This window comes from Pelecanus crispus, chromosome 2 (genome assembly GCF_030463565.1).
Source record: "Pelecanus crispus isolate bPelCri1 chromosome 2, bPelCri1.pri, whole genome shotgun sequence".
Classification (NCBI taxonomy): Eukaryota; Metazoa; Chordata; class Aves; order Pelecaniformes; family Pelecanidae; genus Pelecanus; species Pelecanus crispus.
The window spans coordinates 25,393,628-25,412,355 of NC_134644.1; the positions used below are offsets into that span (position 1 = coordinate 25,393,628).

General features: G+C 39.4%; 1 protein-coding gene across 1 annotated transcript in view; it reads left to right on the forward strand.

Moving 5' to 3' along the window:
- Positions 1-18,728, forward strand: part of ZNF804B (zinc finger protein 804B) — a 245,359-nt gene that overhangs the window by 212,575 nt on the left and 14,056 nt on the right. Inside the window, exon 2 of the mRNA XM_075706395.1 lies at positions 352-495. Within this exon, the coding sequence (XP_075562510.1) occupies positions 352-495 (144 nt within the window). The remainder of the gene's footprint in view (positions 1-351; positions 496-18,728) is intronic.

The following is an 18,728-nucleotide window of genomic DNA, read 5'->3' on the forward strand; positions in this document are numbered from 1 at the left end:
AGACTAACCCTCCATCCATCCACCTGGTGGCTTATGTCTTCTTCACTGCTCAGTTCTCCTGCCCAGGAGACAGGCAGTGTCCTGACGGTATTCCTTTACACCCCATTCCTCTCTACTTTTCTTACTACAGTACCTACAACAAGTAGTAAGAATAATTATTCAATAAATACATCAATTTTATTAAGCCCAACTTAAGACCAAAACCTCCTTACTCTGTACTTTGGTGCTAGGATGGAGCCTGGTGATCTAGCAGTCCTAGTCAGTCTAGTGTTTTTTAATGTGGATCACAATAATAGCTGCTGAAGCTCATGATCTGTAGCAAAGTGTCTTCCTTTGCTTCTGCCTTTGCAGGACTATGCTGAGAAGGAGAAAGCTGCAGCCAAGGCTCTGGAGGATGTGAAGGCTAACTTCTACTGTGAACTATGTGACAAGCAGTACCACAAACACCAGGAATTTGACAACCACATCAATTCTTATGACCATGCTCACAAGCAGGTAAACTTGACAAATGTCCATGCGGGTTACAGTAGTCCATCTTCCTTCCTCATTGATTGTTGGAGGTTTCTAAATTTACTCAATTAGAAGATAATTTAACATTTGATGTTTTCAACTTCAACATGCTATTTTTCATTAAAATAATATGTAAAATATTCATTGTTTTAATCTTTGCCACGATTTCTTTTAAGCCCCTTTGACTGAAAGATCCCTGTCTATAGTTTTAGACAGGTGCTCAATACCAATATTCACACTGAATTTGATATATTTAAATGCAGAATTGCTTATGAACTACAGGGAGGAGGAAGGATCACTTCCTCAAATATCCAGGTCCTCTTTTGGATGCAGAAGGCATATGACCATGCTGTTTCAAGCAGGTCATGCTGTTTCAAGGGCAGAAAAGCAGTTTATTTTTTTTTTTTTAAATATGTTCTGAAGTTGACATCTATGTCTCATAATGTTTCTCAGGGTGAAATACATTTTGCCTTGCATGCAGAACATAATACAAAACAACAGCCACTTTTGAACAATAAGACACTGGATTCTTGGGAAAAGATAATAGATAATAATTGTTGTCATTGGTTTTGTATCAACTTTATCAGATCTGTATGTGGTAGGTATATCCTCCCCACATGTATCTATTATCCTTCTATGTCTGCTTCCTGCATCCTAGTTTTCCTCCAATTTTAGCAAAATCCATATTTCAGTTGGTGTTATGGAAAGAAAATGTAATTAATTCACATAAACACTTCAGAATTTGAAGAAAATTGTTTGCAAAGTTCAGGAATGAGCATTTCTGAACGTCTGATGAACAGATAATATCTGCTGATCTAAGATACAAAATGTTAGAACATGTAACAGGATTCCATAGATGTACCTTTTCCTCACGTTTTTCTACTAGTGCTTACATACATTACACAGTTCAAGTTCTCATGTATTGTGTGCATTCAAGATGCCAGGGTATTAGTGTCTTCTGCATGATCACACTTCTGGGTGCACAGGGGTCAGGAGCTACCTTGCAAATATATGAATCATTTAGAAGCCGCCGGTATTTCTGACAGAGGACTAGAAATAATAAACATTGAGTAAAACAAACAGCATGAAAGGCAAAACTCCTCATTCTCACTGCAAGCAATCTCACTGTCTTTTGCACTATTATCGCGGATGTAAATCAACCTGGAATTTTCTGCATTCATCTATCACGGCACTGCATTAACAAACTGCCTAGCATCTGCCCACCCATCATGCTGAACCATCCTGCTGAATTCAAGCAGCCCAGAGTCAATTATCCATGGGTATTAATGGGACTCTTTTGGCCCATCACTCCCAAACCAGAGCTAGATTCATCTAATGTATTTATGTATTAAATCAAAAGCAATTCCTCACATCACCATTCCATTAATTAATCCATAAAAATGGTTATAACAATACAAACCAAATGCTTTTCCAGATCCTAAGCATGTGACTCTAATCCCTATAAATCCCCATTTGCTGCACAAAGAATCTTTTTCACCCTTCAGCTGTTTTTTTTTTTTTACTCATCAGAAATGCATCTGAACTCAAATGGATCCATTTGTGCCCTTCCCTCTTCACACACTCCCCCTGCAAAGAGCAGCTTATGCAAAATAGAAGTCTGCTTGATACACCATCTAGGATTGGGTTGTTGAGCAGGGAGGTTTTGGCAGCTTTCTGTTTATGCAATGCTTATGCTTATGTTTAAGCAATAAAACTCTTTAGATTTTAGGTAAATTTAGTGCTCTAAAAGCTGCCAGACATAGTACTGGGAACTAAGAGTCTGCATGGAAACGCACAACACATACAGAATATCAACTGGCAGTACACATTCACCCCATCCTGCCCTTTCAGATGTAGTTCAGAAGCTCAGTTAGCGCAGGATTAGCAAGCTACCCTCCTGAAGTGACAGGGTAATTCAGTCTCTTCTCCCCTCTCACTTCTTGACTGCTCAGCCCAGTCTGGGAACAGCATTAGTTTGCCTCTAGGAATAGCGCGGATGTGCCCTTTCCTCTGACTTTCATAGTCAGTCACAGAAGAGCCTTTATTCTTCTTTTATCAGAGTAATCTTCAAATAAAACAAGTTAATTTATGGTTTCCTGTGGTTTTAGTTAGCTTAGTTTCAACATGTTTTTTCTGGGAGTGATAGTAGCCACCAGGAAAACTTCTTTCCCCTAAGGTATGTTTTCTGTTTCCCAGCAGAAATTTGAGCGTACCTTTAGTCATCTGCACAGATATGTTCTAAGCATCATTCTTCTAATGCAGAGTAAATTAAAAAAAGGAACTCTTTACATCTCAGTAACAATACAGTGTAGTCCTCTCACATGATTTCCCATTTGAATGCTACTACTTCAAAATTTGTATTAAAGTGTCAATGCTGTTCAGAGAAGATATAAAGGCAGAAAAAAGGATATTGCACTAAGTACATTGTCATAAGTCTTTTGTTTCTCTTCCAGAGGAAACAGATTTTATTGAAAGAATTATGACTCTAATCTCCTAATATTATGGTTTTATAAAATTAATTTTGTGATCCATTTTCTTATCTATGATTTCAACCAGTTGTTAAAGCAGAAAGTACTGAGTCTTGGACCTAGCAGTTGGCATACCAGCCATTGCCTTCCCTGTCCTCAGAGAACTGCAAAATGTTATGATGACAATCTTGCCTTGTTTGCATAACTGGTCTTTCTGCTATGTTAGGTTATTCTAAAACAGTACAGTCAGAGAGACTTTCTCTCTCTGTGTGCTACATATATTCATACTTACATATGTAAAAATACCACGTATGTATGCGTACATAAATACACACAGAAGCATACAAAGAAAACTTTGACAGAACATCAAAGGTCTCCCCTGCTATATCTTCATTATCTTCTAACAATGTAATGACCCTGGAGGGGTCTAATATGATTTATGTATTTTTGAGTAATATTGTCTAAGTATTAAGCAACTCTTATTTCTTCGGTTGTCTTGACAGCATTAGTCTTAATTAATGTTACCAACATCTTTCCTGACGCACTACTCTATAATAATTTTTCATTTATATTACCTGTTACTGGAAATTGATTTCTTTCAGTGCAAGGCTGGATAAAGTGAGCTCAGAAAATACGTTTGAGTGGAAGGCTATGCTCACACCCAGCTTTACCTGGGCTCCCTGTTAAGCCTGATAACTTAACAAGGCTGGGGCAGGAGTTTAGGTGACTTTCCTTGGAGCACCTAATCTTTCATCACCATATAGCCCTGTGCATACATGTCTCATTGGCCCAGCACATACCAGCTAACCCCCTTGAAATCAACAGCTTTTTTCCTTTGTGTTTTTCCTTTGCTATGGAATCTATGACTTTATAAAGTCCTGGGCAGCAGTCACGGGCATTAAGACATTTGATAAATCTGCAGTATCTCTCATCAAGCATCAAGGTGAACGATGTTTGCTATCACTTGCTCACCATGTTCTCTACAACAAAAGTTAACTGCATCAGAAATTATTACCTTGGCACTGTCAAAATTATCTGAACACTGAAAAGCATAAGGGTTCTGGTGTGATTTTGTTCAAAAGTGATTAGTGTATAGATAATCAATATAGGCTGCTGCCTGAAAATATACGTAGATGTATGTTACATGCTAAGCTGAAAATAATGTGGAAGTATAGATTTTTTAACAAGGTTGTTAAGTCACGTGCATCTATAAAAGGAAGCCAAACTTGAGCAGAGATTTGGTTATATATTTGGTTAATGTTATTAAACAGAATCTTTTAATACCTCCAGGTCATGCATAGCATTCATCCATTCAGTTATTGTCGAAGTAGTTGGAGCTTTGAATTTTTGTATAAATAATCCTTAGCAATCAACAAGGCTTTTAGATGTCAGCAAAGGAGAAAATCATAAACCTGTTCCATGTACTGCAATATAATAATTGTGATGATAATAATGATAATAATAGAAATAAGCAGCGAAGAAAAACAAGACTGTATTGCCATCTTGGGGTTTCTGATGACAAAACAGGTCTTTTAGTTTTGTTGTCAAAATTTAGCCATACAGTTAAATACATCACATTCTCTCATATGAAAAAACCCCAAAATCTAAATTTTAGTGTTCTTGAAGCAGGAAGCTCTGTATAAGTAGGTGAACAGAACTTTCAGTCTACACTAGTTCATATGCACATACCTTTATCTTAGTATTTAAATCCATGCATACTAACACTTGGGTATATTTTTTGCCTGAAAGTGATTTAGTGTGTACAGCTGTGGGCACTTGCCGTTAAGCCTTTATGGTGCTTGTGGATTTAAACTCTAATTCAGGCAGAGATTTAGCTCCTGTTAAGCATCAAAGCTAGCAAATATGCTTACATTTTAGCTAGCATTGCCTCTACCACCTAGAAAATGGACAGATAAGTGAACACAGAGAAAGCTCCAGGAATGAGTGTAATGCTGAGATCTTGTTCGTTCATCTTTAGGGTGTTTTTTCCAGCATCTGCATGTTTATTGGAGGAAAAGCAAGTCCCATATTTTGGCTCTAAGGTCCACCTCTCCTATTACCCTGAACAGTTTTCATTTGGAGGAAAGGAAACTGGTTTGGCAACATCAGAGATTTCACCTTGGGATCTGGGAAATTAGGCAAATACAGCAACACTGAGAAACCTTCTTCTGGACAAAGTATCCTATATTTAGCTGTAGAACACACTAATCAAACAGAAAGAGCTACACCAGCATGAAGGTCCACTACTATGTGTGCTTGTGTAGTCGCTGCTTTTTTTCCCTTGATATATAGGTGGACCCACTGTCACTCTTGTACTCCCACATGGACAAGGCTAAATCCTTCCCTGTAGCCCCTGCTTCTGTTTCTCTGCATCAGGACACTGGCCATTAAGAAGGGCCCAGTTTTTTAGGGCCGGGTTTTGCACATGAGGTCTGTGCTCTTTGTGGCCTCATCAGAAAATAAACTGAATGGCAAAAGTCCTCAGTGTTTCTTGCTCTCAGTTAGCAAGAGGTGCTGTCTGCAGCCGTCAGTATGCTCCTGTAACCTCACAAAAATCTCTTTGGTTTGATACTTGCTAAGAAAATATGCATACTCTTAATACAAATTTCACATTCATCACATCCCTAGTAAGAAGGCCAGAACCAGAATTGTATTAAAGATAAAAGGAGCCAAGCAAGCGAAACAGTAATATGATGTTAGATTCCCTCAAACAGCTGGTTTATAAGTGGACTTGAAGTGATAAAGTAATTTTGTATGTGTGGTAGTTATTGTCCTTCTATTTTTAGGTACCAATAGATTGCTATGCTCAAAAGCAACTATCAGATACACAAATTGTTATGTGTGTACAATTTGGAGGGTGTTAATTTAGGGCCAGTCCTGAAAGCAGCTGTGAACTTTCTAAGATGTATGCCTATAAGCAGCCCCACAAAAATAAATGAAAATATTCAAATGCATAAAATGAAGGAAGCTCAGATGTTTTACAAGAGAGGGGTTTTAGAGATTAAGTTTATTACTTATTATTTATTTTTTCCATCTTCAGAACATTTACCATAAGTATCTCTAGTCAGACTAGATGCTTCTGACACATAAATCAGCATACTGAAAGTATGATTCAATATGGTCAATAGTTTCTCAGATTTTTCCACAAATTATTTTTTAATTTCAGTGAAATGCCCATTTATTTTAACTTCAGGCAAATCTATTACCAGGTTATGTTTTAACTGTCACCATTAGACAATTATTTAGAATGATCATCTGTGACTGTATACCCTTTGTCAGACACTTCTGCTTCATCACAATATTTATTTTCTCTTGAATTTTTGGGGGTTTGATGTTGAGGAATTCTTAACTGTTATTCATTATTCTACAATAGACATACCAATTCAATTTTCCCTGCTCTTGCCTTTTAAGCACATTATTCTCTTCTCTTGGAAACAGTATAGTCTTTACATTTCTGGCATAAGTCTTGTTTTCTTTCATGTAAAAACCAAAGCTAAAAGAAATAATTCATTTCTATAGTCTATCCTATCATTTCAGTATCTTTTTGCCTTAAAGACACAATGTTCTCTTGCTCATTCTGAAACCAGTGATTTTCTTATTGTTGCTTATGCCTGTGACATTGTCTAATTTCTATTATAGCATCACACTTTCTTAGCTTTTCATCATTCATTGATTTTGCAGTGTGTTCATGTTCATACTCCCAAAAATTACTTCCACTCTGACTGTAACTGTTCCTGAAGAGCAAGTTTTTGATCATTTCTTGCTGAATAGTTTTCATTTTCTCACACTGCCTTTTCCATAATTAACCTAAAAAGTTCTCTTTCTTTCAGAATTTGTTCCTGTGAATTAAGTCCTTTTACTCATCCTTTTTGTTCCTAAATTAGTTTTGATTACAAAATAATTACCCCATGGTTTCTACTGGATTGTTAGATACAGAACTTGCTGTGATGCTTATAATAAGATTTCCAAACATTTTGTATTTTAAGACTCCAGTTTCTGTTGTTCTCAGACTGAGCTGAAATTTTCTTTCTGGATCCCAAGCTTTAGTAAATTGCAGTAAAAATATATAGTATTTGCAAAGTCAAGGATAAGAAAGTGATAAGGCACCAGAATCAATACTGTTTGGACAACATAATCTGATACTTTTATATATCTGCTCTTTAATAAAATTTTTAATAGCAGGTTGCATGTTGTTTTCCCTAAGGAAAACTCCCTGACTCAGTACTGAAGATAGACCGTACTTGAGGAATGAATCTATCTTGTGCAGGGGATGAAGCTGTTGGCTACAAAAGAACTGATGATGTGAAATGAGGGGGGAACAGGAGAAGTGGGTTTAGGAAGTAGTTATGGGAATAGGTGTAAAGGAGACAGACAGAAATTGCAAGAACAGAAAGGCATGGAAGTATCACTCTGAAATTAGAAGACAATGAAAGGTGTGTACAAGAAAGGGAGAAAAAGGAGTTACAAGAGGAGGGACCTGGAGAAATAATCCATGAATAAGGGAGAATATCAGGATAAAGCACAGGACGAGGTTGTCAACATCAGCCACTTAGAGCCACCAATGTCTAAGCCATTCCACTTAGAGCCAAGGAATGAGTGAATAGGCTATATGAAAATCACATTTCACAACTCTAATTCTGTTAATGAGAACACCACAGATATTATATAGGCACAACATGTTGTATTGAAAATAATACAAAGGACAACATAAAAAATGGCTAGGGTCTGGAAAAAGCAATGAATGAAACGTATAATGCTCTTGTTCATGTACAATTCCATCTTTTAGCACTGATAGATAATATAAGACCAAAATACTCTATCTCCTTGTCCTGAACGCTTCTTTCTGTTATTTAGAAATAGAGAAACCCTGCCTTTCTAAAAGCATGTTTGCATCACAGCTGCTGTGCTTCAAAGTACCTGCAATCCAGCATCTTTGAAATGCTGAAGTAGCAGTGCAGTGAAACAGACACTCAGGTTGTGTCACATCACAGAAACTGATGTAAATAAAGGTAACATAAAGCAATACAGGATGACATCAGCATTTAAGCAAAGGGGTAGTGTACAGCATATGGGCAAAAGCAGGATGTAAACAATATGATCATTCTGTGGCATCACTGTACTAAGAACATTTATTTTGCCAGTTTGAAATGATCTTAAAGTTATGAGGGGAGGCTTGTATTTATAGCTATGCTACACAGAGATGCTTCAATTGCACACTATAGCAAGTGCATGTACCAGAGTAGCTCCAAAGCAGCAGAAGCAACATTATCAAATACCACTGACCACACTCCGGTGATTGGGCATGTCTCGCGGCAACAGATTCCAAAGAAATGTCACCAGAAACAATTCTTTATTTTAAACTTACAAATCTGTGCAGGTCAGTGGGCCTTATTAAGAACTGCTGAACCTGCTGCCCTGCCAATACTTTGCTGCTTTCTTATTACTTAGTGATAAAGTAAATAAATTGGCAGTATTCATCCTTTTTAAATTGCATGTTGCTTAGAATAATGAGATTCCTTTCATCATTAGCCCTCAGAAAAACTTCTTGCAAATAATGCAGAGCTTCTTTTAAATTTAATGTCTTGATAAGCTAAATTGTTAAATGCTAGATGCTATGGAATTACATTTGGTGTTCTTTAGAACGAATGCTAATTAACATGTAAATTAGCAATTTAACCCTCTTTAAATTGGAAAAAAACCCATGGGACACCTAATTTCATAGTTGTTAATGATGGTCCAATGACTGTAAGATATTTCTTAAGTATTTCATTATATAAGGAATTACAGAAGTGTATTATCAGATTTTGGCATTTAAGACATAGCAATAACCAGAATGTCAGTTAGAGGAAGTGCTCTTCATTAATGTCTGTGTTATTGTCCTTTCCATTGTTCTCAGAGGGTACACTTTTTAATTACTAAAGTTTTACAACTAATTTTTCAAGCAGGAGGAATGGCTGATGCAGTGTAATGGATGGCTTATTCAAATAAGCAAAGAATCTGAAGGATTAGATTTGTAAAAAAAAAATTATGCCAAACTGCAGAAATATATGAAATTCTGCCCCAAAATATCAGTTTAGGGTTTAATTTTGTACCATAATTCCTCAACAAGAACATGAATAAACATATTCTTATTTAATTATATTTAGACAAAATGTATGGTAAATCTGGTTGAAACTCAACATCTCTGGTTCAAATAATTTTCCATTTTTTCAAATTTTGCTTCCATTTCAAATATGTATAAGGAAAAAATTCTCAAAAAAGTTAATTAAAACATTCTGTTATGATTGATTTAACATGACAATTACAATGTAAAATCAATAAATCTTGAAACAAAAGACTTTCTGAAACATCCTGTTCAAGTAAAGTGTTTTTGAGCCAGTCATACTTCTTTTTCATACTGTGTAAAAAGAAGTTATTAAAATCAACATATTCCTCTTTGGTTCTCAGTTCTGAAATGCTAATACATGCAGTACATAGAATATTACTTAAGAAAATGGGATAGATATGGAGGACCTAAATATTTATATTTAAATTATTTTTCCCATTTTCAGTTAACCTTTAGGGCAGTCAGGCTGGAGTTGTTCCTGTATTGTTTAATGAACAAGTTAAATTATATTGGGTGTTGCTGTCCTTTTTTTAAATGTCTGTATTCAGATGCTTTTTCTACTTTTTAAATGCCAGTAATAAGGACAGAAGATGCAGCATATACAGCATGTTTTCTACCTACTTCTAAGTACAATGTTACATTTCATGCAAAAATGTCTATTTGCTATGAGCTAATAAGAACTGAACAAGACTGAACACAGACGTACATTATATTTCATGTGCCATCTGCAAAAGACTGGCAAACATTAAGTGATGTTGCTTATAGGCTACATACTTTGCATATATTTTTGTTAAATCAGTAGATCTGGAATAACTGGTGTCATCTTAAGGTCAGTCTCTGCAAGCCTTGCTTCAAATTGTGAGGTGATAGGGACAAAACACTGCCAGATGCTAAGATTGTCTTTGATTACTGTCTGTTCACAAGTACTTTAATTCATATTTGTGGAATGACTTGTAGAATAAGGTACAGATTCAGCCAGATTAAGGAATCTGTTGTGCAGTTTACAACATATCTGTGCGTATCTTACCTGGGGCAATTCTGTGCCACAGTCAGCTTTTTGGAAATTCTGGGCAATTAGCTTTGCTAGCAAAATGTTGTACCCTCAAATGGTAGCAGAAAAATTACATTTCTGTTGGCTCCTGCATAACTTTTGAACAGTGCTCTCTTGCTTGTATCTTTCCTTCATCTGGAAAAAAAATCATAGAATCACAGAATGGTTTGGGTTGGAAGGGACATTAAAGATCACCTAGTTCCAACCCCTCTGCCATGGGCAAGGACACCTTCCACTAGCCAGGTTGCTCAAAGCCCCATCCAACCTGGCCTTGAACACTTCCAGGGATGGAGCATCGACAGCTTGTCTGGGCAACCTGTTCCAGTGCCTCATCACCCTTATGGTGAAGAATTTCTTCCTTATAGCTAATCTAAATCTACCCTCTTTCAGTTTAAAGCCATTACACCTTGTTGTATCACTACATGCCCTTGTAAAAAGTCCCTCTCTGGCTTTCTTGTAGGCCCCCTTCAGGTACTAGTAGGCTGCTATAAGGTCTCTCCAGAGCCTTCTCTTCTCCAGGCTGAACAGCCCCAACTCACTCAGCCTGTCTTCACAGGAGAGGTGCCCCAGCACTCTGATCATCGTCATGGCCCTCCTCTGGACTTGCTCCAACAGGTCCATGTCCTTCTTATGTTGGGGGCCCCAGAGCTGAATGCAGTACTCCAGGTGGGGTCTCACAAGAGTGGAGCAGAGGGGGAGAACCTCGACCTACTGGTCACGCTTCTTTTGATGCAGCCCAGGATACAGTTGACTTTCTGGGCTGCAAGCACACATTGCTGGGTCATGTTCAGCTTCTCATCAACCAACACCCCCAAGTCCTTCTCCTCAGGGTTGCTCTCAATTCATTCTCCACCCAGCCTGTATTTGTGCTTGGGATTACCCCGACCTATGTGCAGGACCCTGCACTTGGCCTTGTTGATCTTCATGAGGTTCTCACAGGCCCACCTCTCAAGCCTGTCAAGGTCCCTCTGGATGGCATCCATTCCCTCCAGTGTGTCAGCTGCACCACACAGCTTGGTGTCATCAGCAAACTTGCTGAGGGTGCTCTCAATGCCACTGTCCATGTCACCAACAAAAGTGTTAAACTGTGCCAGCCCCAATACCTACCCCCAAGGAAGGCCACTCATCACTGGTGTCCACTTGGACACTGAGCCATTGACTGCAACTCTGAGTGTGACCATCCAGCCAATTCGTTATCCACCGAATGGTCCATCCATCAAATCCATGTCTCTCCAATTTAGAGACAAGGATGTCATGTGGGACAGTGTCAAATGCTTTGCACAAGTCCAGGTAGATGATGCCAGTTGCTCCTTCCTTACCCATCAACATTGTAACCCTGTCATAGAAGGCCACCAAATTTGTCAGGCTCGATTTGCCCTTAGTGAAGCCATGTTGGCTGTCACCAGTCACCTCCTTGTTTTCCATGTGCCTTAGCACAGTTTCCAGGAGGATCTGCTCCATGTTCTTGCCAGGCACAGAGGTGAGACTGACTGGCCTGTAGTTCCCCGGCTCTTCCTTTTTTCCCTTTTTAAAAATGGGGGTTATGTTTCCCCTTTTCCAGTTAGTGGGAACTTCACGGGACTGCCATGACTTCTCAAATATGATGAATACTGGCTTAGCAGCTTCACCTACCAGTTCCCTCAGGACCCGTAGATGCATCTCATCAGGTCCCATGGACTTGTTCACCTTCAGGTTCCTTAGATGGTCTCAAACCCCATCTTCTCCTACAGTAGATGGTTCTTCATTCTCCCAGTCCCTGCCTTTGCCTTCTGTGACTTGGGCGGTGTGGCTTGAGCACTTGCCAGTGAAGACTGAGGCAAAAAAGTCATTGAGTACCTCAGCCTTATCCATATCCTGGATAACCAGGTCTCCTGTTTCCTTCTGGAGAGGGACCACATTTTCCGAAGTCTTCCTTTTATCACTGATGTACCTATAGAAGCTTTTCTTGTTGCCTTTGACACCCCTGGCCAGATCTAATTCTATCAGGTCTTTAGCTTTCCTAACCTGATCCCTGGCTGCTCAGATGATTTCTCTGTATTCCTCCCAGGCTACCAGTCCTTGCTTTGACTCTCTGTAGGCTTCCTTTCTATGTTTGAGCTTGAACTAGGAGCTCCTTCTTCATCCATACAGGCTTCTAGCATTTTTGCCTGACTTCCTCTTTCTTGGGATGCATTGCTCCTGAGCTTGGAGGAGGTGATCCTTGAATATTAACTGGCTTTCTTGGGCTCCTCTTCCCTCCAGGGCTTTATCTCATGCTACCCTACCAAGCAGATCCCTGAAGAAGCCAAAGTCTGCTCTCCTGAAGTCCAGGGTAGTGAGCTCGCTGTGCGCCCTCCTCAGTGCCCTAAGAATCTTGAACTCCACCACTTCATGGTCACTGCAGCCAAGGCTGCCCTTGAGCTTCATACTCCCCACCAGCCCCTCCTTGTTGGTGGGAACAGTCCACCATAACACCTGTCCTCATTGGCTCCCCTGTCACTTGGAGAAGGAAGTTTATCATCAACGCATTCCAGGAACCTCCCAGATTGCCTATGCCCTACTGTGTGGTCCTTCCAACAGATATTGGGGTGGTTGACGTGCCCCATGAGGACCAGGATTTGTGAACGTGAGGCTGCTCCTATCTGTCTATAGAAGGCCTCATCCACTCAGTCTTCCTGGTTGGGTGGCCTGTAGCACACCCCCACTATAATGTCACCTGTCCCTGCCCTCCCTTTAATCCTGACCCATAAACTCTCAGTCAGCTCCTCATCCATCCCCAGGTGGAGCTCCATGCTCTCCAGATGGTCATTGACAAAGAGGGCAACACCCCCTCCTCATCTTCCCTGCCTGTCCTTCCTGAAGAGCCTGTAACCTTCTATTCCAACACTCCAGTCATAGAAGCCATTCCACCACGTCTCTGTGATACCAGTAAGATCATGGCCCTGCAGGTGTGCGCACGTCTCTAACTCCTCTTGTTTATTCCCCATGCTACATGTGTTTGCATAGAGGCATTTAAATTGGGCCCCCAATTAAGCTGACTTAATGTCTGGAGAGGCTGGAATTCCTTTGTGCTGCTCTTCAGGTGTTCTCCTGCTGACATGTGATCCTTCTCCAGGCTCTGGGCATCATTGCTGGCACTGGCATCAAACTGGTAGGAGTGGGATGGATTGAGGTGCCCTTCCCCTGGCGACTTTATACTAAAGTCCTCTTCACCAGCTTGGCAAACCTATGACTGAAGATGCTCTTCCCCTTCTCTGACAGATGGACCACATCAGCCCCAGTAGTTGAGGTTTCTCAAAGCAAGTCCCATGGTCTAAACAGCCAAACCCCTGGCTGTGGCACCAGTACTGTAACCATTTGTTGATTCACCAGATTCGACTGGCCCTTTCAAACCGCTCCCATTTGACCAGGAGGACTGATGAAAAAACTACCTGCGCTCCGGAGTCCCTTACCACTGCTCCCAGGGCTCTGTGATCCTTCTTGATAGTCCTCAGACTGCTCCTGGCTGTATCACTGGTGCCCACATGAAACAACAGTGACGAATAATAGTCAATGGACTGGACAAGGCTTGTAGTCTGTCAGTGACATCCCTGATATTAGCCCCTGGTAAGCAGAACACCTCTCTAGAGAGTGCGTCAGGTCAGCAAATGGGTGCCTCCGTGCCTCTCAGAAGAGTCTCACCTACTATCACCCGTTGCCTTTTCTTAGTTATACAATAATAATTCTAATCCCATTGGCATGCACAAAGTATATCTAGCCCTACAAACATCTGTCTAGAATCTGTATCTAATATAGTTCTGTTTGGTTTTGACCATCTGCACCTTCCATGCAGTAATTAATATACAAGAATGTAGCTGAGCAACTGATTTCTGTGGAGCTTTAAAGTCATGCAAATCAACTATGTTTTTGTTGGAGGAAATGTACGATGTGCCTTGTATGTCTTTAAGGAGCGTTCATAGCAGAAACAAATACTTAAAAGCAAAACAAAAGCATACCTGTGCATCAGCAAGACACCAATAAAAATGGTCATTTATTACCCTTAGTTAGGTAAAAGCATTAATTAACATCTTTTAACATGTCTCTAAGGAAAAAATAAAGAAGTAACCCAGACTAATTATCATTTCACAGCTTTTGCAATTTCATAATAATTAGGCTCCACCAGAAGCCATTAAAAAGATGAGGGCTCTTTAAGCACCTTCTCAGATTAAATTGCAGGGGAATATCTAGAGAGATGTAGATGACATTTGTGTGAATACCAAACAAACATATCACAGGTGATGGGACAGTAAAACCCAAATGTTTCCTGAACAAAAAACAATTGACAACTAAAGACTTTTTTATCAGGAAATGCTATTTTTAAAGTAGAATGGTTTTGCAGGAATGTGAGAAGATCAAAACCATTTTTCATTTGAAAGGTTTACACCATCTAGTTTCAATCAGGTTGAAATCGTTCATAAAGATTGAAATACTTTGCTTCAACAGTGTTACTTTAAAGAAATACTTGAAAATTTCTTGTAAAGTATTTGAAAATACTTTTAAAATATCAGTTGTAACATGTACGCATTATATTTACTATTCTTGAGATAAAGAAATGATGAAAATTATAACTTTAAGGCATTATGATTCATTGCTATTTAGATGCATTGACATTGTCACTTGGAAGCACTTGAAATTTTAATTTTTTTAATAAGTTTTCAAAATTTTACTTCTCCCAGTAAGACTAAAAAGCAAAGAAATCCCAAATGTCAAAATTTCCTGCAGAGCAGAAATTCTGGTTCTTTAAACAAGTGTGTAAGTACAGAGGAATTGACAGAAATGCCCTGGAGCCCTGTAGGATACTTTCTGCTTGTAGTTAGCATTTCCCTGTTTGTTTTCAGCTCTTAGCATGTTGATGGTTTCTTACCACTGCTTCCTTCAAAACAGATACTTAAATACTGATGTTTAAAAGTGCAAGTGCAGTCACATTCCATTGCTCTGTATTTACACTTTCCAATCTGTGGGATTCAGCAAGGTAATAAATCACATCCAGCAGAAGCGATATAACCTATTGCTTGTGTTCTGAACCCGCCCTGGATCACCAGTCTTAGATAAGGATCTGACTGTATGAATATCAAATCATAATTAGTTGGGAAATTATTGGGTAAAGTAATATCATGTTTAGGGGTAAAACACAGTTACCAATTAAATCACACAGTTACCAATATTTGTATATAAAAAACCTCCCTAAAAGGTACAATGTAATTTTTACCTTTTAAAAGGAAGCCAGAATATTCAGATTAACCTCATTTTGTTCTTTACTTCAAAGCAAAATTCATGCTTCTCATCAGCTCCTAATGACCATCTTTTCTGAGTTCTGCATTAGTTTTATATCGTTTGAGCCTGGGTTACACCACACATTCAATTCATTGACATAATTCTGGCTCTCAATAGCCCACATCAGATTCTGATGAACATTCTGGCCTGCAATTTGAAAAATAATCATAAATTGGACCTGTACTCATGCAAACCAGCAAGTCATAGCCTAATAAATCTGAACATGGAGCATGTGAGAAGTGTATAGTAATGGTTATAGCAATATTCTGTTATTTCTAGGAAATGAATACAATTGTTTATATAAGTCCTTATTTATTTTTATACAAGGTCTTTCTAAAGGCTAAACCAATAATACTGGGTAAAACAATGGAATATTTTTTCAGAAATTAATATGTTAACATATGATCCAGTTGTCCTACTTCTCCTTGTCTCCAGAATAATTTACAGTATCATTTTAACTCACCTAGTACAAAGAATATAAAGTGACTATCGCCATATTGTATCTGTGTTGGTGCATATTTTAAGAGGATTGTTGTTCCATTTGAGTACACAAACACACCGTCTTTCTTTTTTGCAAGAAATAATTAAAATTCAGGGGTGTAGAAAAGTATGGATTACTAGAGTAAGAAGCCACAGTATAAATAAAAGATCAACTTCAAATTTTACAGGGATAGAACTTTCCTGGGAGGGAGCAGTAGAGCAAGGCTTGCTTAAAAGGTTGTTTGTGTCAAGTGACAGGCAAAGAATTTGAGAAGTGACATAAAGTATTTCAGAAGCAGTGAGTGATAGATGAGCTTTATAATATTAAAAATGTCCATGTCTACATGAAAAACTAGTTGTGCGTTTATAGCATCATTTGATATGAGTGAATACGAAGAGACAAAATCTGGAGCATGGGTGAGAGGGGAGAGGGGGACGTTAAATGTTGCATCCTATAGCTCGACAGCATACAAGGGGATAGAAGAAGTAGTTTGGGATTGCTCTTATAAAAGTGCATCATGCTCATTTCCATCCTCTTTCTAGGAGGCAGTTTCTAGAACAGTATTAAATTAAATTTAAATTATGGAATCACAATTGAAGGGTGTCAAGTTGCAGCTCAGTGATATGTTACACATCAGTGGGCTGAACTGCATATCTTGACTGTGTGCTTACTTTAGCCCCCTCTCTTAGCAAAAGCCTCAGGCACTGCAGGTTGCAACAGAATTATGTTCAAGGGGACCAAGTACAAATAACAAATTGCAGATAAATAATATTTTAAGCATGTGGCAATAAAAAGGGTGGTAGATAGGCCAAAATATCTTTGCCTTTATAAACTGGAAAATTGGGACATCATTCACTCTGCACAGTTTGGTCATCTTTTTCCATGACACACTGAATTTGCTTAGGAAGCACCTTATTGCTTTTGTTACTTCAGAGGGAAATGCTGCTGAACTGGCAAGTGAGATGGATAAGTCAAGTAGAGGGAAGAAAGGGCACTAAAGTCAAAGGAGACAACACATAATATGAGACAAAATTGGAAAAGAATTAAGTAAAAGAAAAAACATATAATAAAAATAACCTTTTTTTAATCAGTATAATTTACTGAGATGTGTTCTCAGAAGATTGTCTCAGATAATCAAAGGCTAAACAAGGCTATTGCAGGAGTGAATTACCCTGGAAAAAAATGGGACATCTGTTCATCTCCTCCTGTAAATAAACCACAGACTGCAACATAAACTGCTACTCCAATCCCATGCATGAAGAAATTAAAATTAACAGATTATCCATCTGAATTTTCTGTCTCTGTGGGCCTCCCTTCTGTCAAGAACAGCACAAAAATACTTCATCCACATTACAGGTCTCTAAAAAGCTGATCTTTATATATTATTAGCATTGCGATGATCAACACAAGTATACAGGAAATTAAAAAAGCCAAGTGATTGTATTTAGTAAATGCAAGTAAAATATTTGTATATATTTGTATAAAAACCAAATTGTAACAGATACTTCTTTAAGGAATCTAGTTTCATAAAGGTGAATGAGCATGCCAAATGGACTGGGAGGAGGAATTCAAATGGAAAGATGTGAGAGAGACCTAGGAAATTTTACAGAGCACTTGGCAGATGGTTTAAGAACCCAAATCCCACAACTGAAAAAGACCAAATAGGTTATAAACAGCTAATCTCGTTTAGAAGGAAAGCAAATTCTCTGTGGCTTAAATTTATAATAAAGGAGAGAAAGGAAAAATGGATGGTAAAGATCATAAATCAGAAGTGAAGAAATTGGAAAAAAGTGATGGAGGAAGTAAAAAGGTGTGGTCGATTGACCCTGGCTGGATGCCAGGTGCCCACCAAAGCCACTCTATCACTCCCCTCCCCAGCTTGGCCGGGAAGAGAAAATATAACAAAAGGCTCCTGGGTCAAGATAAAGACAGGGAGAGATCACTCACCAATTGCTGTCACAGGCAAAGCAGACAGGACTTGGGGAAATTAGATTAATTTATTACCAATCAAATCAGAGTCAGATAATAAGAAATAAAACCAAATCTTAAAACACCTTCCCCCAACCCCTCCCTTATTCCCAGGCTTAACTTCACTCCTGATTTTCTCTACCTTCCTCCCAGGGGAGCAGGGGGACAGGAATGGGGGTTGTGGTCAGTTCATCACACGTTGACTCTGCCGCTCCTTCCTCCTCAAATGGACGACTCCTCACACTCTTCCCCTGCTCCAGCGTGGGGTCCCTCCCACAGGAGACAGTTCTCCATGAACTTCTCCAGTGTGGGTCCTTTCCACGGACTACAGTTCTTCATGAACTGCTCCACGTGGGTCCCCCGTGGGGTCACAAGTGCTGCCAGCAAACCTGCTCCAGCGTGGGCTCCTCTCTCTCCATGGGTCCACACGTCCTGTCAGGAGCCTGCTCCAGCGCGGGCTTCCCACAGGGTCACAGCCTCCTTTGGGCACATCCACCTGCTCTGGTGTGGGGTCCTCCCGGTGGATATCTGCTCTACCATGGACCTTCATGGGCTGCAGGGGCACAGCTGCCTCACCATGGTCTTCACCACAGGCTGCAGAGGAATCTCTGCTCCGGTGTCTGAAGCACCTCCTCCCCCTTCTTCTTCATTGACCTTGGTGTCTACAGGGTTGTTCCTCTTACAAATTTTCACTCCTCTCTTCAGCTGCAATCATGCTGGATTTTTTTTTCCCCTTCTTAAATATGTTATCCCAGAGGCACTACCACCGTTGCTGATGGGCTCGTCCTTGGCCAGTGGTGGGTCCATCTTGGAGCTGGCTGGCATTGGCTCTATCAGACTTAGGGGAAGCTT